The 24,040-nt window shown below is 42.5% G+C and overlaps 1 protein-coding gene and 1 long non-coding RNA gene across 15 annotated transcripts in view; one reads left to right on the forward strand and one right to left on the reverse strand.

The window, feature by feature from the left end:
• Nucleotides 1–22,344, forward strand: part of AFAP1L1 (actin filament associated protein 1 like 1) — a 74,883-nt gene extending 52,539 nt beyond the window's left edge. Inside the window, exons 14-19 of the mRNA XM_055557940.1 lie at nt 157–229; nt 1,516–1,627; nt 12,053–12,217; nt 14,124–14,302; nt 19,083–19,211; nt 20,670–22,344. Of these exons, the coding sequence (XP_055413915.1) occupies nt 157–229; nt 1,516–1,627; nt 12,053–12,217; nt 14,124–14,302; nt 19,083–19,211; nt 20,670–20,693 (682 nt within the window). The 3' untranslated portion in view covers nt 20,694–22,344. The remainder of the gene's footprint in view (nt 1–156; nt 230–1,515; nt 1,628–12,052; nt 12,218–14,123; nt 14,303–19,082; nt 19,212–20,669) is intronic.
• LOC129635223 (uncharacterized) overlaps nt 1–24,040 on the reverse strand; it is a 118,392-nt gene that overhangs the window by 93,987 nt on the left and 365 nt on the right. For 4 of the 14 annotated variants that reach the window (XR_008706171.1, XR_008706172.1, XR_008706170.1 and 1 more), the window contains exons 1-4: nt 21,877–22,017; nt 20,595–20,689; nt 18,750–18,796; nt 10,133–10,284 (exon numbers count right to left, since the gene is read on the reverse strand). This is a non-coding gene — a long non-coding RNA (uncharacterized LOC129635223). Of the gene's footprint in view, nt 1–10,132; nt 10,285–18,078; nt 18,211–18,749; nt 18,797–19,781; nt 19,888–20,594; nt 20,690–21,180; nt 21,226–21,355; nt 21,381–21,876; nt 22,018–22,576; nt 22,711–23,462; nt 23,483–24,040 lie in introns of those variants that run through there. The other 10 variants (XR_008706176.1, XR_008706175.1, XR_008706178.1 and 7 more) reach the window with 10 other exon arrangements.

Below are 24,040 nucleotides of genomic sequence, written 5' to 3' on the forward strand. Positions count from 1 at the left end.
GTTTTCTCACGTACAGAATGGAGGCATGGCTGCTATCACTAACTTTCTGACCTCCATTAAAAGCTGCTGCCAGAATCAAATAAGTGGACAGGAAAGCACTGTAAGTTGCATAAATATCACTGTCACATCATCATCATCATCCCTTGTATTTTCTAGATATGCAAGATCCTGCCAGGATCAGTGGCCTGAGCCCCGAGTCTATGATGATGTTCCTTATGAAAAGATGCAGGTATGGTCCCTTGGTTCTTTGGGGGACATGGCAAAGGCCACTTATTAGCTCTCCCCCTCTCCTTCCCTCACTATTCCTTTGCCTCAGAGAAATCATTTTTGTTTAACCAGCACCTGGAAGGTGGGGGAGAGGGGAGCTTCTTGCCCCAGACTGTGGCTTGGGAGAATCTCTGGAACAGGAGGCTGGGCAGTGTGGAGGAAAGAACCCCTAACCAGGAAGAAGAGAGGGCTCTGCAAGCTACAGAGCACTGCTCCAGTCTGAGCAGGCTTGGGCCTTCCACCCCTGTTACAGCTCTGTGAACTGACTGATTCAGTAGTTGTCTCAGGTGGATGATAACTGAGTGGCTGCCCCCACAGCCCTTTACCTGGTGGCATCCACAGTCTGGGCTTCAGTTCCCAGGACAATCTCCCTGTCTTGCTCACTAAACCAGGAAGATGCCAGCTTATTAACTTACAGTAAGGCCTCTGTAGCCATCACATGACCCATACTGCTCCACAATCTGCCCTGTGCCTCCTCCTGCCACGGGAGAACAAGAGGACCACATTCTGACTAGACATTGTTTGGTGAGTCAAGCCTCACAGCTCATGCACAGAGAGAGGGAATCAAGGTGCCAAGGAAAGCAGATGTGTCTGCAGGCCAGGACCCCTACCCTGGACAGTGCTGGATGACCGTCTGAGCCCTTACCTCTAGGTCTTGCAAGAACTAAATGAAATACTTTATGGAAAAAGCTTACTTAGCACAGTACCTAAACACTGGAAGGTCTTATAATGAGGGTAAATAATACTGCTATTATCAATATCATTATTATATGACTATTATATTCCACTCATGGTTTCCTGAGCTTTGACAAGATGTTGAGTGTTCTCACTGCTCTTTCCTGTGAAAATGTATAGCCAGTCTATTAAGTTATGCCACTTCTATCACTGGCTGATCTCAACTTTGACTTTTTTTAACTTAAGACTTTATTTTAGCAATTCAGAAAATTTATAATCCAATTGATGTACTGACAAAAATATCTATGGTAAATCAAATATGGTCACCCAAAGTCTTTTGAGACTTCCTAATTTTCCACTCAGCAGAAATTCCAATTTAGGGTTGCCTTTAGGAAGGTATGAGGATCAAGTAACATACTGCCAGTGCAAGTAGTTTATAGACTGCTGAAGGCTGCACACAACTAAAAGTGTAAGGCCAAGATCTCGGCGGTCAGGCAGCACTCAGCCATCAAGTGCACATCACTGAGGGCTCGGAGCCCACCCATGCTTTATCTTCTTCCATCTCCCACCTAGGATGAGGAGCCTGAGCGTCCCTCTGGAGCCCAGGTCAAGCGCCACGCCTCCACCTGCAGTGAGAAGTCCCATCGGGTGGACCCACAGGTCAAAGTCAAGCGCCACGCCTCCAGTAAGTTCTGTGTGCAAGGGAGGAAGGGAGGGGAATGTCCGGGACAGAGGCAGGGCGGGGGAGGGGGGAGCACAGGGAGAGGTCTCAAAATCAGATCCTTCCAGGGGTCATGTGGTAAGTGAGTAAGGAGAGGTGTAAGAAAATACTCTAAGAAAAATAACAGCACAAGCAGAATGATAAAGGGCAGTGAGCAGGAGGCCTCAGAGGGAAAACAACAGGAATGGGTTGGGGGAGACGAGGAAACTGCAGTGCTCAGGCCCCAGCTCTAGGGGCAGCCAACACTCAGCTCCAGCCAAGGCCCCCAGGCAGCACTGCCAGCTCAGATTTGCCAATTATTCAAAACAAACCAGAAATCTACTTATTTTTTAATGTTAGCAATTATTTTAAAATTTTAGCACTACATAAAGCCACATATATATAGAGAGAGAGAGTTCACCTCTGTGTCCCAGCTCAGGCTCTGCCTAGCACTTCATAAAAGTTTGTTGAACTGCCTGATTGCCACACTGCAAAGTAATGACTAACTGTGTCAGAAAACTCTATGGTAAAAGGTCTCTTTTGATTCCCAACATAAATCTCTACTCCTGTATGATTTATCTTTATGAGCAAGCCAGCTTTCTGTAGGACAGCATGTCCCAAGAGTCTTCTGTTGCTTTTACTTTCTTCCCCCTGTACTGAACAGAGTCAAGTTCTAGTCTTTGCTTTTTGAAGATTTATTTTTTAAAATACTTTTCTTTATGATAACTCCATATCATTGTTATTTATTTGCTCAGTTGTATCTGACTCTTTGACCCCATGGACTGCAGCCCACCAGGCTCCTCTGTCCATGGGATTCTCCAGGCAAGAATACTGGAGTGGGTTGCCATTTCCTCCTCCAGGGGATCTTCCCCACCCAGGGATCAAACCCACTTCTCCTGTATTGGCAGGTGGGTTCTTTACCACTGAGCCACCAGGGAAGTCCACTTCATTAGCACAGATGATCTCTTCTAGAGTCAGGAGATTTGTACTCCATTCCTTACTTGGTCACTAAACTACTATGTAACTTTAGAAAAGTCCCTCCCCTCTCCAGAGTTTCCTCTCTGAACAATTAAAGGCTTGTTGTAACATTCATTATGCTCTATGCTTGTGGACACTAGAAATGCACAGCCTTATGGAATATGCATTTCAAAATGGGAAACTGAATTGAAATAAGCATGTAAGATTGAAGAAATCACAAAATGTAACAAAAAAAAAAACTAGAACGAAGATAAAAAAAAATTCTTCAAATCAAATCTTATGCTGAAGCTCAGTTTATAAGAAAGAAAAAGGGGAGGTGCTTTGCCTGGAGTCCAGAGACCTGCTTGGCTTCCCCTTTACTCCACACAGTAGCCTGTTACCCATCATTGTGAAATCATACAGCTCCTCGAATACGGTTGGAAACCATGGATCTAGTCCAACAATGTTTTTCAGATGAGGAAATAAGAACATAAGAGAAGGGTTTTACCTAAGATCGTGTATTAATTACCTATCACTACATAATAAATTACCCAAAATTTCACAGCTTAAAACATAAGTGTGTGTTATGTCAGTGGGTCAGGAATCCCGAGACAGCTTAGTTAGGTAGCTCTGGCTTAGGGTTTCTCATGAGGTCACAGTCAAAAAGTCAGCTGGTCACCTGAAATCATCTGATAGCTTGACATGCTAGAGAATCTGCTCCCAAGGTGGTTCATGTGTATGCCTGGCAAGTCTGTGCTGGCTTTTGGAAGGAGGCGTCAGTTCTTTGCCATGGGGACCTCATCACTGGGCTGCTTGTCCTCATGACAAGACAGCTGGCTTCCCCCACAGCACGTGACCCAGGAAGGAGGAACAGAGTAGAAGCTGCGTTGGTTTCGTGAACTGGCTTTTGTGATCATTTCTGCCACATCCTAATGGTTACACAGGTCAGCCCTATCTACAGTGGAAGGGGACGGCAAAAGGACACAAACACAAGAACACAAAAATCATGGGAACTGAGGGACTACTGAGGAAACGGTGGCATTAGAAGCTCCACAGACCTGTTTCCCAGAAAACGACCATAACCATTGAGGACTGCTAAAGCAGCCATCTAAAGTCTCCAGAAACTGTCCTAAGGGCATATGGCAAGTGAAGATTTACTCTACATAATTTACTAAATCTCAGTTAAAACACTGAGACTTTGTGACATCTGAGCCACAACCCATTCCTTTACCTCTTTCCCAACTCAGTGAGGCAGAATCTCTACTCTAGGCAGCTATGGACAAGAAAGCGGGGCTCTCTCTCCTCTCACTCCCAGTCAAGAGCAGCAGTATCTCCCCAGTAAGATCAAGTCACCAGCATTTCTTATCACCACCAATTATGTATTATAGACATTAAATCACAGATGAGTGCAGTCCACAAGTAGAGTGCTCCCAGACTCCACTCTTAGGGCAAATGCTGTACTCAAGGTTGGGCAGGCCAAGGATATGCCCTCACCCCAGATCACTCATAAGGCAGGGCTTCCACACTAGGAGAGGCAAGTTTGGAAGATCAGAGATAACAATCCCCACCCAGCACCCAGCTCACAAAACAAAGATGTTACTCTAAGAGAAGCAGGCCACTGTTCAGAACAGTGACTCTGAGACTTGTGCCCAGGGTAAAAAGAAAGGCAAGTCATAAAAACATTGAACTCCAGGGACTTGCTTGGTGGTTCAATGGTTGAGCATCTGCCTGCCATTGCAAGGGAAATGGGTTCAATATACCTGGTCTGGAAGATCCCACATGCAGCGAGGCAACTGGGCCCACGTGCCACAACTACTGAGCCTGTGCTCTAGAGCCCACGTGCCACAGCTACTGAGGCCCACGCACCCCAGAGCCTGTGCACCACAATGAGAAGCCACTGCAATGAGAAGCTCATGCACCACAAGAGAACAGACCCCACTTGCTGCAACTAGAGGAAGCCCACACACAGCAACAAAGACCCAGCACAGCCATAAAGAAATTAATTAATTTAAAAAAAAAAAAAAAACACTGAACTCCAAAGCTGTCCTTCAAAAGAACTGACTTTAGTGGGAATAGAATGTGGAGCAAATGATGATCCAAAGCATTATCAAAAACAATAGAACAATCAGCTGACAATTAGTGGAACCTAACAGCTGGATATGATACCAAGAGGCAGGCAGTGTAACAGAGAGATTAGGAAGAAAGTCCTGCTAAGATCACTGTCCTCCAAGGTGACCGTATATGCCTAAGGCTGCACCCTCTGTGGATCAACATCAGAGGCCACCATCACCCTGATACCAAAACCAGAGAAAGATACCACAAAAAAGAAAACTACAGGCCAGTATCACTGATGAACATAGACACAAAAATTCTCAACAATATACTAGCAAACCAAACCCAATAATACATTAAAAGGATCAGACACTATGACTAAGAGGGATTTATCCCAGGGATGCAAGGATTCTTCAATATCCACAAATCAATCAGTGTAGTACACCATATTATCAAACTGAAGGATAAAAATCATATGATCATCTCAATAGACATAGAGAAAGCTTTTGACACAATTCAACACTGATTTATGATAAAAACTCACCAGAAAGTGGGCATAAATGGAATTTACCTCAAGACAATAAAGGCTATATATGACAAATTCACAGCTAAAATCATTCTCAATGGTGAAAAGCTATAAGCATTCCCTCTAAAATCAGAAACAATGCAGGAATGTCCACTGTCATCACTTTTATTCAACATAGTTGTGAAATCCTAACCATGGCAATCAGAGAAGAAAAAGAAATGAAAAGGGATTCAAATTGGAAAAGAAGAAGTAAAATTGTCACTGTTTGCAGATGACGTGATACTACACATAGAAAATCCCAAAGATGCTACCAGAAAACTACTAGAGCTTAATAATGAATTTGATAAAGTTGCAGGATACAAAATTAATACACAGAAATCTCTTGCATTCCTTTACACTAACAATGAAAAAATCAGAAAGAGATATTAAGGAAACAATCTCACTTACTATTGCATCAAAAAGAATGAAATACCTAGGAATAAAAAGCTACCTAAGGAGACAAAAGACCATACTCTGAAAACTATAAGACAATGATGAAAAAGTCAAAGATGACATAAACAGATGGAATGATATATACCATATTCTTGGAAGAATTAATATTATCAAAATGACTATACTGTGCAGGGCAATCTACAGATTCAGTGCAATTCCTATCAAATTACCAAGAGCATGTCTTACATAAATAGAACCAAAAAAAAAAATTTTAACTTGTATGCAAACCCTAAAGACCCTGAATAGCCTAAACAATCCTGAGCAGAAAAATGGAGCTGGAGGAATCGGGCTCCCTGATTTCAGACTATACTACAAAGCTACAGCAATCAAAACAGTATGGTACTAGCACAGAAATAGAAATATAGATCAATGGAACAAGGATAAAAAGCCCAGAAATAAACCCAAACACCCTTGGTCAATTAGTCTGTAACAAGAGAGGCAAGAACATACAATGGAGCAAAGAATCTATTCAATAAGTGGTGCTGGGGAACCTGAAGAGCTACATGTAAAAGAATGAAATTAGAATATTCTCTTATACCATACACAAAAATAAATTCAAAATGAGTCAAAGACCCAAGTGTGAGCCTGGACACTATAAAATTCCTAGAGAAAAACATAGGCAGAACACTCTTTGACATAAATCACAGCAATATCTTTTTGGAATATTTTTTTGGAAGATTACATTACCCCCTAGAGTAATAAAAATTAAAAAAAAAAAAAAGAAACAGGATATAATTAAACTTAAAAGCTTCTGCACAGCAAAGGAAACTATAAACAAAACAAAAAGACAACCCATAGAATGAATGGGAGAAAATATCTGCAAACAAAGCAATTGACAGGGGATTAATCTCCAAAATATACAAATAGTTCATACAGCATTACATTTAAAAAAATGCAATCAAAAGATGATAGATGATCTAAATAGTTCTCCAAAGAAGACATTCAGTTCAGTTCAGTTCAGTCACTCAGTACTGTCCGACTCTTTGCGACCCCATGAATCGCAGCACGCCAGGCCTCCCTGTCTATCACCAACTCCCAGAGTTCACTGAGACGCACGTCCATCGAGTCAGTGATGCCATCCAGCCATTTCATCCTCTGTTGTCCCCTTCTCCTCCTGCCCCCAATCCCTCCCAGCATCAGAGTCTTTTCCAATGAGTCAGCTCTTCGCATGAGGTGGCCAAAGTACTGGAGTTTCAGCTTTAGTATCATTCCTTCCAAAGAAATGCCAGGGCTGATTTCCTTCAGAATGGACTGGTTGGATCTCCTTGCAGTACAAGGGACTCTCAAGAGTCTTCTCCAACACCACAGTTCAAAAGCATCAATTCTTCGGCACTCAGCTTTCTTCACAGTCCGACTCTCACATCCATACACAACCACTGGAAAAACCATAGTCTTGACTAGACAGACCTGTGTTGGCAAAGTAATGTCTCCGCTTTTGAATATGCTATCTAGGTTGGTCATAACTTTCCTTCCAAGGAGTAAGCGTCTTTTAATTTCATGGCTACAGTCACCATCTGCAGTGATTTTGGAGCCCAAAAAAATAAAGTCTGACACTACAGGTGGCCAAAAAGCATACACAAAGATGCTCAACATCATAGTATATGAGAAATGCAAATCAAAACATCATCAAAAAGTCTATATATAATAAATGCTGGAGAGGGTGTGCAGAAAAAGGAATCCACCTACACTGTTGGTGGGAATGTAAATTAGTACAACCACCATGGAGAACAGTATGGAGGCTCCTTAAAAACCTACAAATAGAACTACCATATGATCCAGCAATCCCACTCCTGGGCATATATCCAGAAAAAAATACAATTCAAAAACATATATGGACCCCAATGAATTTTAAAAAGATACATGGACCCCAATGTTCACTGCAGCACCATTTACAATAGCTAGAGACATGGAAGCAACCTAAATGTCCATCAACAGAGGAATGGATAAAAAAGATGTGGTACATAAATGCAATGGAATATTACTCAGCCATAAAAAAGAACAGAATAATGCCATTTGCAGCAATATGGATGGACCTAGAGATTATCACACTAAGTGAAGTCAGACAGAAAAAGACAAATATATGGTATCACTCATATGCAGAATCTATTTCTTTAAATGATATAAATGAACTTATTTGCAAACTAGAAACAGACTTACAGATATCAAAACAAATGTATGGTAACCAAAGGGTAAATACGGGGGGCGGAGAATAAATCAGGAGCTTGAGATTAACATACACACACAGCTATAGAGAGGATAGAAAACCAACAAGGACCTGCCTACTGTATAGCACAAGTAACTCTACTCAATACTCTGTGATAACTATATGAGAAAAGAATCTGATAAAAAATGAATATATGTATGTGTATAATTAATCACTGCTGTACAACTGAAGCACAATATTTTAAATCAACTATGTCAGTAAAAATTAAAAAAAAAAAAAACAGACAAAAAGAGTGGATACAGATGTGACATACATATATACAATGAAATACTGCTCAGCCATTAAAAAGAGTTAAGTCCTGCCGTTTGCAACAACACAGAAGGCCTTAAACAGTATCATGCTAAGTGAAATAAGTCAGACAGAGAAAGGCAAATACATATAATTTCACTTATACATGAAATCTGAAAAAAACAAGCAAACATAACAAATAGAAACAAAGTCATAGATACAGAGAACAATAGGGGGTTGCCAGAGGGGAGGGCGCCGGGGGAGGAGAGCAGTGAAGGAGATTAAGAGGTACAGATTTCCTGTTATAAAATAAATGAGCCATGGGTATGAAATGTACAGTTCAGGGAATATAGTCAACAATTACATGATAACTTTGTATGGTGACAGCTGGTAACTAGACTTATCGTGGTGATCATTTTAAAATGTATAGAAATATCAAATCACTATGTTATATACCAGGAACTAATATATAATACTGTAGGTTCAATACATTAATAGTTCAGAAACAAACAAGCTTATAGAAAAAGAGATCAGATTTATGGCTACCAGTGGCAGGGAGTATGGGGAGGAGAACTGGATGAGGATAGCCAAAAGGTATAAACTCCAGTTCTAAGATAAATAAATACTAGAGATGTAATGTACAACATGATGAATATAATTAACACCGTTCTATGTTACATATGAAAGAGAAAAGAGTAAATGCTAAGAGTTCTCATCACAAGGAAAAACATTTTTTTCTATTTCTTTAAATTTGTTTCTAAACAAGATAATGGCTGTTCACTAAACTTGTGGTAATCATTTCATGATTTATGTAGGTCAAATCATTATGCAGTATACTTTAAACTTACACAGCGTGCTGTGCTTAGTCACTCAGTCACGTCCAACTCTTTGAGACCCCATGGACAGTAGCCCACCAGGGTCCTCTATCCATGGGGATTCCCCAGGCAAGAATACTGGAGTGGGTTGCCATGCCCTCCTCCAGGGGATCTTCCCAACCGAGGGATCGAACCCAGGTCTCCTGCATTGCAAGCGAATTCTTTACCATCTGAGCCACCAGGGAAGCCGATACTTTAAACTTACACAGTTCTATGTCAATTATCTCAATAAAACTGGAGGAAAAAAAAGTCTGAGAAATGTCACAGTCAAGAACCTGAGGAGACATGATGACTAAATGTAATGTGGTAGCTCTGCAACAGAAAAGGACATTGGATAAATTCTAAGTAAATCTAATGCAGTATGAGCTTCAGTTGGTTAAAAAAAAAACCAAGATGACATTGTTCTATCAAATGGCTCAACAGCACATTTGAACTGGCAAAAGAATCAGTAAACCTCATGATAAATGAATAGAGATTTTGCATTTAAAATAACAGAAAAAAGAACAAAGAAAAATAAACAGAGCCTCAGAGAAATGTGAGACACACCATTAAGAGTACTAACATATACATAAAGGGAGTATTAGAAGGAGAGAAGAAAAAGAGGAGCATAAGAAATATTAAAAGAAATAATAGCTGAAAAGTTGCCAAATTTATTGAAATCATTAATTTACCATATAGGAAATTCAGTGAAGTTCTAGTAGGATAAAGGCAAAGAGATCCACAAAAGACACATCACACTTCCTGGAGGTCTTCCATGGAGGTCCAGTGAATAAGAATCCTCCTGCTAATGCAGGCAGGGGACACGGATTCAATCCAATGCCTGGTCGAGGAAGATTCCACATGCCGTGCAGCAACTAAGCCCATGCACCACCACTACTGAACACTTGCGCTGCAAATACTGAAGCCTGCCGTGCACCTAGAGCCTGTGCTGTGCAACAAGAGAACCACTGCAATGAGAAGCCCATGCACGGCGAAGAGGAGCAGCCCTGCTCACTACAACCAGAGGCACGCAGCAATGAAGTCCCAGCGCAACCAATAAATAAACCATTTCTAAAAGACACATCATGCTAAAATGCTAAAGCCAAAAGCAAGGAGGAAATCTTGAAAGTAGAAAAGAAAATCAATTCATCACTTACAGAGGATGAAAATCTTTAACACTCAAGCATTACAGGGTTGGGTGTGAGGTAAGCCGCTCTCCGCGGTGCTGACACAGCAAGGTGGATCGGAATGGTGACTCCCAAAGGTGAGTCTACTTGCTGGTTTGGTCCATAAGAAAGTTTTCACTCATCTGCAATGAAATGAGAAAAATAAGCACAGTGCATGAAGTTTTTCATAAAGTTAATTCTACTCAATATAAATGACTATTCTACATTTATGTCCAACTCCTGATGTTAAAATATTATTCTGCTAAACAGTGGGAATAATAATAACATTGGTAGTTTTCAGGTCTTTATATTGTCAACAATATAATGCTGACAGTCCTTTGTTGGTATCCCTATTTTTTCTGTGAATATTTTTTTACGTTTTTTTTAATTGAAGTATAGTTGATTTACAATGTGGTGTTAGTTACAGGTGTACAGTAAAGTGAATCAGGATATCCCTATTTATATTTTACCAGTTTATAAAATCCAAAAGTCTGAAAGCCAACTCCTTTGAGATGCTATTGTATAGCTGGGAAGTACAGGGAGCCATGCGCCCTCTTCTCAGCCCTCCATGCTTGATTTATAATGAGGTTTGAATTGTAGAGTAGTTGAAGTAGGAACTGATTTTTAAATAGGCCATGGGTGACCACTGCAATCCCTACAGAGCTGCAGAGACAAGACCCCCCAATTACCAGCAAACTGTGGGAACTGCTCCACACCCACTTACAAAAGACTATGTGTGACTGACTGTAGCATAAAAAAATAAATAAAACTTTCACTAAGAGGTTAGACTATGGCCTTGCTCAAGCTTGGCAGTATTTCATAGCATGGATCCTTGAGTCAGATAGACATGAGTTCAAACCTGGGTTCTCCCATCATTAGCAGTGAGACCTAACCTCTTGTGCCTCAGTTTTCCCAACAATAAAGCAGAGCAAATAACAGTAACTTTTGTGAGGATTAAATAGAAATGCAGATAAATTACCTAGTATATAGTAAGCGGTCAATAAATTTTTGCCATAATAATTTGTTGTTATTGCCCACCATAGTGTAAAGCCTATAGTAGAATACTAGGTCTCTCTTCCCCCTCCCCCCCACCTTTTCCCAGTAATAAAACAGGCAATGCCTGACTTTAACCCCAGGTCTCAATTCTCTGTAGATCTGTGTTACATGTAGCTGTCTATCCTCTATGCACTGAAAGTTAACTATAAAAATGCCCTTTTAAAACAAAAATGTATATACATCACAAAATCTATTTTAAATTATTATCTAACATTTACTAAGCTCTATTTGCCAGGTACTATTTACCAAGCACTTTTTGTGAATTATCTCTTTAAAACCTTATCACAATGCCAAGAGGTAAATCTGATTGATATCCATATTGACAAATGAGGAAACTAAAGCTAGGGGAAGGCACAAAAGCACCACACCCACTTGTCTGATGCCACAACCAGTAATGGGCAAAATAAAACACAGACCTTTATCTGTCTGGTTCTAAAGCCCTTGTAGGGCTTTCCCTGGTGGCTCAGTGGCAAAGAATCTGCCTGCCAGAGCAGGAGATGCAGGTTCAACACTGGATCAGAAGATCCCCAAGAGAAGGAAATGGCAACCCACTCCAGCATTCTTGCCTGGGAAATCCCATGGACAGAGGAGCCTGGCAGGCTACAGGCCATGGGGTCACAAGAGTTGGACACAACCTAGCTACCTAACAACAACAAAGCCCTTCTTCCTCACCCCTGTACACTATTGCCTCCCTTTGGCTCCTAGTTTCCTCTCCTTCACACTAAATATATCTAGGGGTACGGACCTAAATATTCCCATTTTATGGACAGATTGAGGCTGAGAGAGAAGCTAGCACCACCCAAGTACTCTCACCAGAGCTCAGAATTGAGACCTCTTCCTGCCTCATCTCTGCAGGTGCCCATCAGTATAAGTACGGTAAGAACCGAGCTGAGGAGGATGCCAGGAGGTACCTGGTAGAAAAAGAGAAGCTGGAGAAAGAGAAAGAGACAATCCGGACAGAGCTGATGGCGCTGCGGCAGGAAAAGAGGGAACTAAAGGAAGCCATTCGGAACAACCCAGGTATCTATGGGGTGTGGCCCTGAGCATATGAGGGGCTCACACTTGAGCCTTGACACCTCTCCTAGTACTAGCCACCTGGCTTCTCACCAGGAACAGGTAGGCTTCTCCTCCCCTTTCTACTCCTCCTCACCACCACCATCATCACCATCTCTCCTGACTAATGAAAGTGCCACTGATTGAGTAACTGTTTTTAGAGTGAGGGGATGAAAAAGTAACACAAATGTATATACTTAATGTGGTAAAATGAGATCTTATTTTAGAAAATTTAAAACATGAAAAACAGAGTGTGCTTTAGAATCAAGGAAGAGATATCATTTTGAACCTCACATTAACTCATTATTCACAGCTATGTACTAAGGACCCAAATGTGTGAAACATTGGTCCAGGTGCTGAGAGTAATGGACAGTGACACTTCACCAGTATCCCCTTCTGAAACCCAGGACCGTGACCTCGGCGGGCCCTGTATACCCTGGGCTCCTCTACGCCCCACTTTCTGCCATTTTTCTGTTGAATTCTCTCTATAGCTGCAGTTCAGCACACTTTCAGACTGAGGTTTCTGAACATGTTGCAGGGAACTGGAGGTCCTATCCTTATATAAAATATGTTCAAGGTCACATAGCCCCATGAGAATCTGATGGAACCTATGGACCCTTTCCTAAGGGAGAAAACCCCCACAAATCACAATGTTGCAAATAATTTCAGGAGCTCAAGTGCACCCAGAGCCTCAGATTGCCTAGGAATTCACAAACCTCAGACTGAGAACTTCTGGCTTAATGATTTGTTCTACGTGGCTAGGAACCAGAATCAATGGGAAGGAGACACATGAAGACAGTTTGGTTTCAATATAAAGAACTTTCTAAGAGTCAGAACTAGGGTTTGAAGCAGGTTGACTTGACTGTCCAACTTGTCCTGCTCAATTGTTTTCTATAGCATATAACTTTTTAACAGATTACTTATTGTATTTATATTGTTCTCTCTCTCACACACATACATATAAACAAACAATTATAAGTTCAATAGGGCAAAGATCTTTCCCTGTTTTGTTCACTAATATATCTCAAGGGCATAGAACACGGCCCGGTACCTAACAAGCACTCAATATTTACTGAATGAATGAATAAAGAGAATCACCATTACCAGAAAACCCTCCAGTGCAACCTCTTTCAGGGCAAACAATGGAACTAATTTTTAAACCTACTAAAATGCAACACAGCTCCTGACACAAGCAAACTCCTAACACAGGTTTGTTGGCTTAAACTGAATAAGCAGCAAAATCCTAGCAAGGTCTTGTGATCAGTGTAAAGCCCTGTGTTGATTCTTGGTTACAAGTCAGAAAACTTACCGGCTTAGAAATGAAAAGAAAAACATAACTGGAAAATTAAGTGATCAGGTATAGCAAAGTCCAGGAGCTTAAATGATGTCACCAGGAAGCATATTCTAATTCTTGCTTCTGCCTTTCCCTACTTTGGTTTCATTCTCTGTCCCTCATGGTAGTATAAAGGCTTCACAACTCTAGCCCTCACACAGTCCACGCAGCCACTCCAGAAGAGAGGCTTCTCTTCCCAGTGGGTCCCATAAGCACCTTAGGATTCACTTTAACCACTGTGACCAGAAAATGAGATACAATTATGGGCCAGGTCTAAGTTATGTGCCAATCTCCTAAACTGGAAGTGAGGTCAACCCCATTCAATCTATAGGGAAAGAGAGGGGAATGGGGAAATAGATAGTGGGCAGATAAAGACCACAAAACCCAATACGGAGCTAGAACTGCAGGTCCCAAGTCCATCCCTTAACCAGAAGGCTAGAAAAGCCCTCTGGGAAGGTACGTTATGGCCTGTGGGGCTGCCAAACTCTCTGATGTTTCTGGTTAGGCTCAGCTATTTCTCATAGATGTCTTTGGACACAGGGGCAAAGTTAAAGGCTCTTGAAGAGGCTCTGGCCACCCTCGAAGCTCAGTGTCGGGCAAAGGAGGAGCACCGGATCGACCTGGAGCTGCGGCTGGTGACTGTGAAGGAGCGCTTGCAGCAGTCCCTGGCAGGGGGCCCAGCCCTGGGGCTCTCCGTCAACAGCAAGAACAAGAATGGGGTGAGCTGCTCTTTAATCCCCTCACGTGCTACAGGCTTTCGTGATCATTCTTTGAGGGATAGGAGCTATCCTTATTTACAAATGAGAAAGCTAAAACCCTGAGAGGGAACATGTCATAAGTGGCGCACCTATGAAGGGGACTCTTTGGAGCAAGTTCTCCGGCCTGTGTTCTTTCCACTGAAGCACCATTATTTGACTTTTTATCCTGAATGTAATCTTAGAAGTGGCCTTGGGGTTATTGATAATATACTATATTGAATAAGAACAAACTTGTATTGATAAATTACCACAGGTTAGTGCAGCATCTTAACCTGTACGATTTCACACAATCTTCATAGCAATCTAATGAGGCAATATTGTATATTCACCCTATCTGACAGACAAGGAAACTAAGGTTCAGATGTCGAAGTACATGCTCAAGGTCATTCAGCTAAATGGGAGTTCAGTTCAGTTCAGTCATTCAGTCATGTCCGACTCTTTGCGACCCCAAGAATTGCAGCACGCCAGGCCTCCCTGTCCATCACCAACTCCCAGAGTTCACTCAGATTCATGTCCATTGAGTCAGCGATGCCATCCAGCCATCTCATCCTCTGTCATCTCCTTCTCCTCCTGCCCCCAATCCCTCCCAGCATCAGAGTCTTTTCCAATGAGTCAACTCTTCACATGAGGTGGCCAAGTACTGGAGTTTCAGCTTTAGCATCATTCCTTCCAAAGAAATCCCAGGGCTGATCTCCTTCAGAATGGACTGGTTGGATCTCCTTGCAGTCCAAGGGACTCTCAAGAGTCTTCTCCAACACCACAGTTCAAAAGCATCAATTCTTCAGCGCTCAGCCTTCTTAACAGTCCAACTCTCACATCCATACATGACCACAGGAAAAACCATAGCCTTGACTAGACGGACCTTTGTTGGCAAAGTAATGTCTCTGCTTTTGAATATGCTATATAGGTTGGTCATAACTTTCCTTCCAAGGAGTAAGCGTCTTTTAATTTCATGGCTGCAGTCACCATCTGCAGTGATTTTGGAGCCCCCCAAAATAAAGTCTGACACTGTTTCCACTGTTTCCCCATCTATTTCCCATGAAGTGATGGGACCAGATGCCATGATCTTCGTTTTCTGAATGTTGAGCTTTAAGCCAACTTTTTCACTCTCCACTTTCACTTTCATCAAGAGGCTTTTGAGTTCCTCTTCACTTTCTGCCATTAGGGTGGTTGCCGGGGTCCAGCCCCAGCTGATCCAGGGTATTCGAAGGAGAGACGGCATAGGCGAGGGTCAGGGAACAACTGCTTAATTAAACGTTAATTAAGGAATAGAATAAGGATAGCTCAGTAGGAAAATTCAGTGGAGAAAAGAGGCTGAGTAGCTTGGTTTACGCGGGGGACCAATAAAACTTCAAGACAAGAAGCTTGCACCACTTACGTAGGCCGCAGGCGTCCTTCCGTTCTCCCGAAGGAGAGGAGACACTGAGGCCTCCCCGGTCGGATCTTAGAAGCCCAGGCATAATTAGTAAGCATGGTGGGTTCCGCGCTCCAGATGGAGACTCAACCAGAGTGAGAGAGAGAGAGACATGGGGAGACCAGTCTTTCCAGGAACTGATCCCACTTCTTTATTTTCCATGGTCTACTTTTATACACTGAGATGTTATGCAAAAGTCACGCGGGGTCAGCAGTCCTGACTTTTATCAAAGTCAGGTGCTTCATACAAATGTATACAGAGGTCTTAGGGGTGTTACATCATCTTCTGGCCAGGGGGCCTGCTGACAATTTACGACCCTCTCCTTGTGACAGCGGTCAGTCAACCAGGACACTTATTTCTCCAGGGGTGATTATTCTTAAAACAGACGCCACCCAAATAAAGTTACATTCCTATAGGGTGAGGGTGTAGCGGGTTTTAGTTAAGGAAAGAATTTACTTAGCCTAAGGTCTAACGTGATTTATATCAAAGGTTAATACTTATTTCTTCTATATATTCATTAATGTGTATAAGGGCAGGGGATGTGGAGACTTAGCAGTAAACATTGGCTCAACAAATGAAAAACCCTTCACCAATATGATTTCTAATCAGCCCATTATACTTATACTAATAATTTTCTAACTTTTCTAAGGAACCTGTTTTTAGAAGGTTTAAAGCATCTCGTGCCTCTCACGGTTGGGAGGCTGTGAGCAATCACCTGTGGCCGGACAAGCCTGTCAGGCAGGCTAGAGAACCTTCAGAGGAGTTTGTAGGTTAAAACACTCCTATCACGCCCAGGAATTATTATTAACTGGAGCTCTAAGTTAACTCCTTCTCCGAAAGAGGTGGTGGGGGACAGCCCCCCGTAAAGCCAGAGGTGTAGGTGAGAGCACAAAGTAGTAAGGTAGGCAGGCTCTGGTTATGGGGGTAGATGCTTGAGGATTTCCAGGGGGACTCCTGAGGCTTGATCCCGCCTTTGCGTATGTCAAGCCTCCTTCCTCATGACCTTTGCCATGGGCGGAGTGCCTCACGCCGGCCCCCAACAGGTGGTGTCTTCTGCATATCTGAGGTTATTGATATTTCTCCTGGCAATCTTGATTCCAGCTTGTGTTTCTTCCAGCCCAGCGTTTCTCATGATGTACTCTGCATAGAAGTTAAATAAGCAGGGTGACAATATACAGCCTTGACGTACTCCTTTTCCTATTTGGAACCAGTCTGTTGTTCCATGTCCAGTTCTAACTGTTGCTTCCTGACCTGCATACAAATTTCTCAAGAGGCAGGTCAGGTGGTCTGGTATTCCCATCTCTTTCAGAATTTTCCACAGTTTATTGTGATCCACACAGTCAAAGGCTTTGGCATAGTCAATAAAGCAGAAATAGATGTTTTTCTGGAACTCTCTTGCTTTTTCCATGATCCAGCGGATGTTGGCAATTTGATCTCTGGTTCCTCTGCCTTTTCTAAAATAAGCTTGAACATCAGGAAGTTCACGATTCACATATTGCTGAAGCCTGGCTTGGAGAATTTTGAGCATTACTTTACTAGCATGTGAGATGAGTGCAATTGTGCGGTAGTAAAGCATTCTTTACAGGATCCCAAACCCAGGAAGTCTGACTCCAGAGGCTTGCTTTAGCCATTGGTACAGGCCCCCTCCTGGGATCCCCCGTGTACCAGGCCCTATCCTCAGGGCTTTGCATCCATTGCCTCTAATGCTCCCACCAACCCTCATGCTGAATGGGATTTCTTCAGGGACCTCAGTCTGTATCGGTGTCTCAACCCCAGCACAACTACTAGTAATTTTGTATCAGATCAGATCAGTCGCTCAGTCGTGTCCCACTCTTTGCGACCTCATGAATCACAGCATGCCAGGCCTCCCTGTCCATCACCAACTCCCAGAGTTCACTCAGACTCACGTCCATCGAGTCAGTGATGCCATCCAGCCATCTCATCCTCTGTCGTCCCCTTCTCCTCCTGCCCCCAATCCCTCCCAGCATCAGAGTCTTTTCCAATGAGTCAACTCTTCGCATGAGGTGGCCAAAGTACTGGAGTTTCAGCTTTAGCATCATTCCTTCCAAAGAAATCCCAGGGCTGATCTCCTTCAGAATGGACTGGTATGTAGGATGTTTAGTAGCATCCCCAGCCTCTACCCATGTGATGCCAGGAGTTCCATGCCCAGTTATGGCAACCAAAAATGTGTCCAGAAATTGCCAAACATCCCCAGGAAGGACAAAACTGTCCCCATTTGGGAACCACTGGTCTAAATTACCAACAGTCCCATCTGTTATTCTGCTTCATGGCACTTAGCCACAATTTGTGTGTGCATATATACCTTGGAGAAGGAAATGGCAACCCACTCCAGTGTTCTTGCCTGGAGAATCCCAGGGACGGGGGAGCCTGGTGGGCTGCCGTCTATGGGGTCACAGAGTCGGACACGACTGAAGTGACTTAGCAGCATATACATCTGAAAAATAGTAGAAGTGCAATAAATGCTTGTCAAATTAATAAATGTTTATACCTGCTTTTAGACAAGGAAACAGTATTCCTATTGTCATCCAAGGTCAGGCCACACCTCATGACTCAGAAGCCAGAGCAGTTTCTTCTACTCCTACACTTCCTCTCCATGGGGTCATTTCCAACCTCATTTACAGAAAAGCTTAGAGGGACAAAACAATTTCCGAGAATCACAGAGGGCTGGTGGAGGAGTAGAAGTGGTTCCCTCATCCCAGATGCTTCCTCCCACCAGCATGCCCTGATATTCACATTCCACAGAGCTTTTCCCTCCACTTTTGATCCTTGTGATGGCCTTTGGAGAAAGTTTTCTCTAAATTCCCTACAGGCTTAACTATTGGTATGTTACATTCAAGGAACTACATCCAGCAAGATACTAAGCAATCACCTGAAAATTTTAAGGAATAAAGGCAGTGTAAAAAACGTGAAGGAATGCAGGAGAGAGGTTAAGAGACAGGACTGTGGGATTTAAATCCCAGCTGTCTCACTCACCAGCTTTATGGCCTTGAGCAGTGACTTGACCTTCTCCTTTTCCTTATCTGTAAAATGTAACAACATAATAAGCATCTGCTTTATATACTGAAAAGGCTAAATGAACTATGACAATTTATGCAATGTCTGGTGCACAGTGAGGATTCAGATATTTTAACTTTAGTAATTTTAGTCCTTTAATCATAAATTTATTCCAAGGCCCTCAGGTATTTTGCACCCCTTACCCTGTTTGATGCTGACATATTTGGACAATGTCTTCTACTGGCATTCTTTGAAGGGCAGGCTGTGTGAGTACTAGACCTCACCAGTGTAACTATCTCTTGTCATCAACAGGAAACTGCAAATAAACCCCAGAACAATGCCCCAGAGCAACCTCTCCCTGTCAATTGTGTTTCCGAGTTACGGAAGAGGAGCCCATCCATCATAAACTCCAATCAAGGAAGGGTGCTACAAAAAGCCAAGGTACCACGACAGTTTGGCTAATCAAATTTCAGAGACCCGGAAGCTTCCTTTCCATAGAACCTCACCAAGAACAAAAAAAAAAAAAACCAGCTAGTGAGAAAGACAGAGATTTGCCAATATATCCATGCAGTAAAACTCAAACTTTGCTCAGAAAGCAAGACCCTCAAATCTCCTTTGGAAGCTATCTACTCTTTCTTAATACATAATTCTACCAAGCTTTGGTTTCTGAACCTACAGTATGTCTTGAGACAAGAAAGGCCCCGTTTAATAGGTGAGGAAACTGAGTAAAGGGACTTGCCCAGGGTTACGCAGGGCATCACCAAGAGAGCTGGGATGCAAACCCATCTCTTCCAGCTCCCAGTCAACAGCTCACTCCATGAGACTGGAGTGAAACTTGGGGCCAGCTGTGTTCCAGAGCTTTTTGAATTTTAGAAAGGTAATGTGGTGCATATGCTATGTATGATGAAAACCCCCAAGTTCTCAGGAGGTACTCTGTAAGCAAACATGTTGATAATTCTATAGCAAGACACAAACATTCACAGCACATTAAATAAACAGACTTCAAACAACCTCATATCAGGTCAGGCCAGGCCACTGAATCTGTGCCAAAACACTTAAAAAAGATTCTGGTCTCAGAGCTGTCTGGTTTCAAAATTGAAGATAAGAAAGTGTGGACCTGAAAACAAATACCTGAGCATTAGGACAGGAGATAAGAGAAGTAACCAGCCCAAGGCCAGACCACCTAGACTAGACATCAGCAAACTTTTTCGGGAAAGGGCCAGACAGTAAATATTTGATGCTCTGTGGACCACACAGTCTCTTTCACAACCACCCACCTCTGCCATCATAGTAGAAAAGTAGTCATAGACAATATGTAAAGAAGTGGCTGACATGTCAGTGACCCAATAAAACTTTGTTTATGGACACAACTTTGAATATCACATAAATTTCAGGTGTCATGAAAAAAAATTTTTTTGAAATATTAAAATCTGAATACCATTCTTAGCTGATGGGTCATACAAAAATATGTAGTGAGCCAGATTTGGTCCATGAGCCAGAGTTTGCTTCTCCTTGATCCTTATGGGCCACTGGATAAACTCTGGATTTTATTCTAACATAATGGAAAGTCATTGGCAAATCTGGACCAAGGAATTCTGGGGTATGAATTACATTTTTTTTTTATTACATTTTTAAAAGACCATTCTGGCTACTATGTTGAAAATGGATGAGGGGATAGAGAGATCAGTTAGGAGAATTTTGATGAGAGATTAGAAAAGTTTAGTGGAGGTGATAGGAAGTAACTGGTTTTGGAGGTAGAGAAGGAGGACTTTCTGTTGAGGATGTGGAGGATAAGGAAAAGAAAGAAATCAAGGATGTTTTTACCTTGTTTTCATCCTGCAAGTTACTTCTGAATATTCAACAAACCGATTTTTTTTTTCCTGTTTTTCTGTTATTCAGGAATGGGAAATGAAGAAGACCTAGAAAAAAGATGAGGATTTCATCCAAAGGAAATAACACCTTGTCCATCCAAGGCGAAGCCTTTTCACAAGGAGACATCAGAAGACTGGAAGTAGCCCAAACTCTCTGGCCATCCCAAAGACCTTTATTGTCTGCATGATTATAGGGTATATGGGAAGAAAAGAAGTAGAAAAGGGAAATAGAGGGCATCCTTATAACTTTACAGAGGGTGGAAATGGGGGCGGAGGGAGACAGAAATCTCTACAGTTGTAAGGTTTTGTTGAATGTCTTTGCCTTCCCCTCTGAAGAAGAAAAATGAAAGCACATGTGAATAAGCCATTCCATCCCCTTCTCAGCATCCCATTCCCAGTTCATAGGAAAAAGGAAGGTCTTGAGGCATCAGTGGTGCAGTACAGCGAGATGGGACTTGATCATCTGACACCTGTGCCAAATGGATTCACACTGGGCATTGCTGACAATCTCTAGGCAAAACAGGCTGAAAAATCAATACCATTATCCCTACTCGCATGAAGTGAACAAAAACTACAGAGATTATGCAAATTCTACAATCGTTCCTCATGACACAAATTCTAGAATCCCAGATTTGAGTGTTTTCAAATCAGAGATCTGGCACAGAGGAGTTTAGCAGGCCAAGAAGTTCAGCAGCTGACATATTTTAAGCTCACAGTGCTACTCAGAAGCACATGTTTCTCATGTCCACAGAATGTTGCAGGCACTGTAAGGTGGGATCATTTGCTATCAATGAAGTTCCCTTCGTAATGTATATGGCACTCAGGCTCCGGGAGCTATGATTACTATGATTAGAAATCCAGGTGATACTCTTTATGTCTTTAACCTTACTTCGCACTTGGAGACCCACCATCCGCCCTTTCAACCCTACTATCAAGTAAACCTATCACAGAAAACCAAGAGGATGGTGGCTCATTTATGCCACAGGGGTGCTAAACCGTTTATAAACATTTGATATTTTTATAGAAGAGCAAGGACCTCAAGTCCCAGGCAGTCTTCTAACTGTGCCATTCATTACTTTCTCAACACTGTAGGCCCACTACAGGCCTTCACCACCTTTCCCTCCAATAAAGATAAAAATCATTTAAATGCAAAAGCTCAAAGGTTAACTCAAGGGGAAAGAAAGGAAATCCTAGAGAAGCCTCTGGACACTCTGGGCTGCACACACTTTACTTACCTAAGGCTTTACACACTTGAGCCTCACCCAAACTGTATCACCCTCTGAGGGAGCAGCAGACCAAAGCAAGTAAAATAACCTGACCAAAAGCACCCGGCTGTCAGTGGCAGAATATGAGGCTTAGGGCTGATAAGCCTGGATCCAGACAAGGCTGCTTGAGCTCCGCCTCTGCCATTTACCAGCTGTGACTTTGACCTCTGATTGTTTTACCTGTGAAAACCATGTTAACAATGCTACTCTTCTCCCAAGACTACTGGGGGGATTCAATGAGATAACACACAGGAAGCATCTTGCACACTGTCCAAGAAATAGGAAAGGTTCAGCCATAGTGGTTATTAGCTAGATAAGAAACATCTGACTCAAATTTTGCGTCCTTTCCACTAAAGAAATGACTTTCACATGGTTTTAACAACCATTAAAGGCTAAAAGGTAACCAATCCATAATTGACATCTTTCATCCAAATTCCACCTGAGTGTCTTCAATGACAATGGAGCTCACATAAACTGCACTGCCAATGTTCTTCCTTAAAATATAGATCCTGGAATGGCACCCAGCAATTCAACTGTGTGTGTGTTGTGTGTCACATTCTTTCCTACAGTTATTTTTAGTTATTTTGAGTGCCTTTTCCCACCAATAGATCTTGACTCTTTGAAGGGGTTACCCTACAAAATTAATAATTAACATTTACTGAGCACTCACCATGCATCAGGCACTGTTAGCTATGACTGGCTTACAAGACATACAACCCGTGCAGTCACAGAGGGCCCCATGCCTAGCAGGGCTCTGTGCTTAGTTTATTGCTCTGTTACCCACTCAGTAATCTTGAGCAAAGAGCTCCACACTTTACTTTTGCCTTTTATGTAGCCAAACCTGATGCTAATTACTTCTCTAGGTATTTTCCCTTTAATCTTCACCAAAACCCTGTGAGATAGGTTCTGTTATACCAGTTTTCACAGTTCAGGAAATGGAAGCCCAGAGAAGTTAGGTAATTTACTCAAGTCCACCTTTAAGAAGTGGTGGAGTTGGCATTTGAATACATGGAGTCTGACCCTAGAATCCCCCTCCTCTTGGTTCCAAGGTTCTACTTCACTCATGTCCTCCCTCCTTCGCACTGCAGCATTCAGAAGCACACAAGCACCTAATGAGTGGATGCAGCACACCTGGTGTAACTTAGCTACCAGATGTTTTAACAAAATGGCTACAGCGTGGATGCCACTTCTTGTTTGGTTGTTTTTTTCGAAGTGTAGAGCCATGGTTTTAAGGTGGCCTTGAAGCTCCATCCTCCCCAGTACTGCAAAGCGTTTAGATTATCAGATTTCTAGTATCACTGTATCCTCAGTGGAGGTCCTTGAGCAGGTTCACCAACCTCTCTGAGCCTGTTTTCTCCTATGTAAGAGAATCATGATCACTCCAGTACATGCTGCTGCTAAGTCACTTCTGTTGTGTCCGACTCTGTGTGACCCCATAGACGGGAGCCCACCAGGCTCCCCTGCCCCTGTACTAGATGTCAGAAATCACAGCTGTGAACAAGGCAGACACTCTCATGAAGCTTACACTAAAAACAAAAACAAACTGCTGGACATACCTAAAATAGTAGTTACTTTAGATAAGGTGGTTACAAACGTCTCTCTGGCGAGGTAATCCCAGGACACAACACACCCCTTCCCTGCACGGACCCGTCCAACAGCTTGTTTCCCCACTTCTTAGACCCAATCTCCTCCACACTACGGTCAGTGACCCCTTAAACACGTAATGGCACTGTAACACTGAAGTTCTTTAGACAGAAAGATTTTGAACAACTACATTAGGGCACTTTTCCACTGTTTATTAAATATGAACAGACCAAAAAGAAAAAATAAAATCTCTGCCCTAATGGAGTGTACACATTAGTGAGGAGAAATTAAAAAATACACATTTCGAATCACAGTAAGTCGAGGGGGGAGGGGGAACTGACGAAAAAGGCGAGCATGAGTGGCTTTGACTTTTTTAATTCCTCACAGGCCCTGGCTCTAACCACGGTCTTGTGTTGCTCCTCCGCCTCCTCCAGTACTTCAGTCCCTTACTCGCAAGGCGCTCCTTTTTGACTTTGCAGATGCTGTTTCCTTCTGCCTGAATCAACTTGCCTTCTCTTTTCATTTACTCGTTACTCCGCTCTCAGGTCAA

Source organism: Bubalus kerabau, chromosome 1 (genome assembly GCF_029407905.1).
Source record: "Bubalus kerabau isolate K-KA32 ecotype Philippines breed swamp buffalo chromosome 1, PCC_UOA_SB_1v2, whole genome shotgun sequence".
NCBI lineage: Eukaryota > Metazoa > Chordata > Mammalia > Artiodactyla > Bovidae > Bubalus > Bubalus kerabau.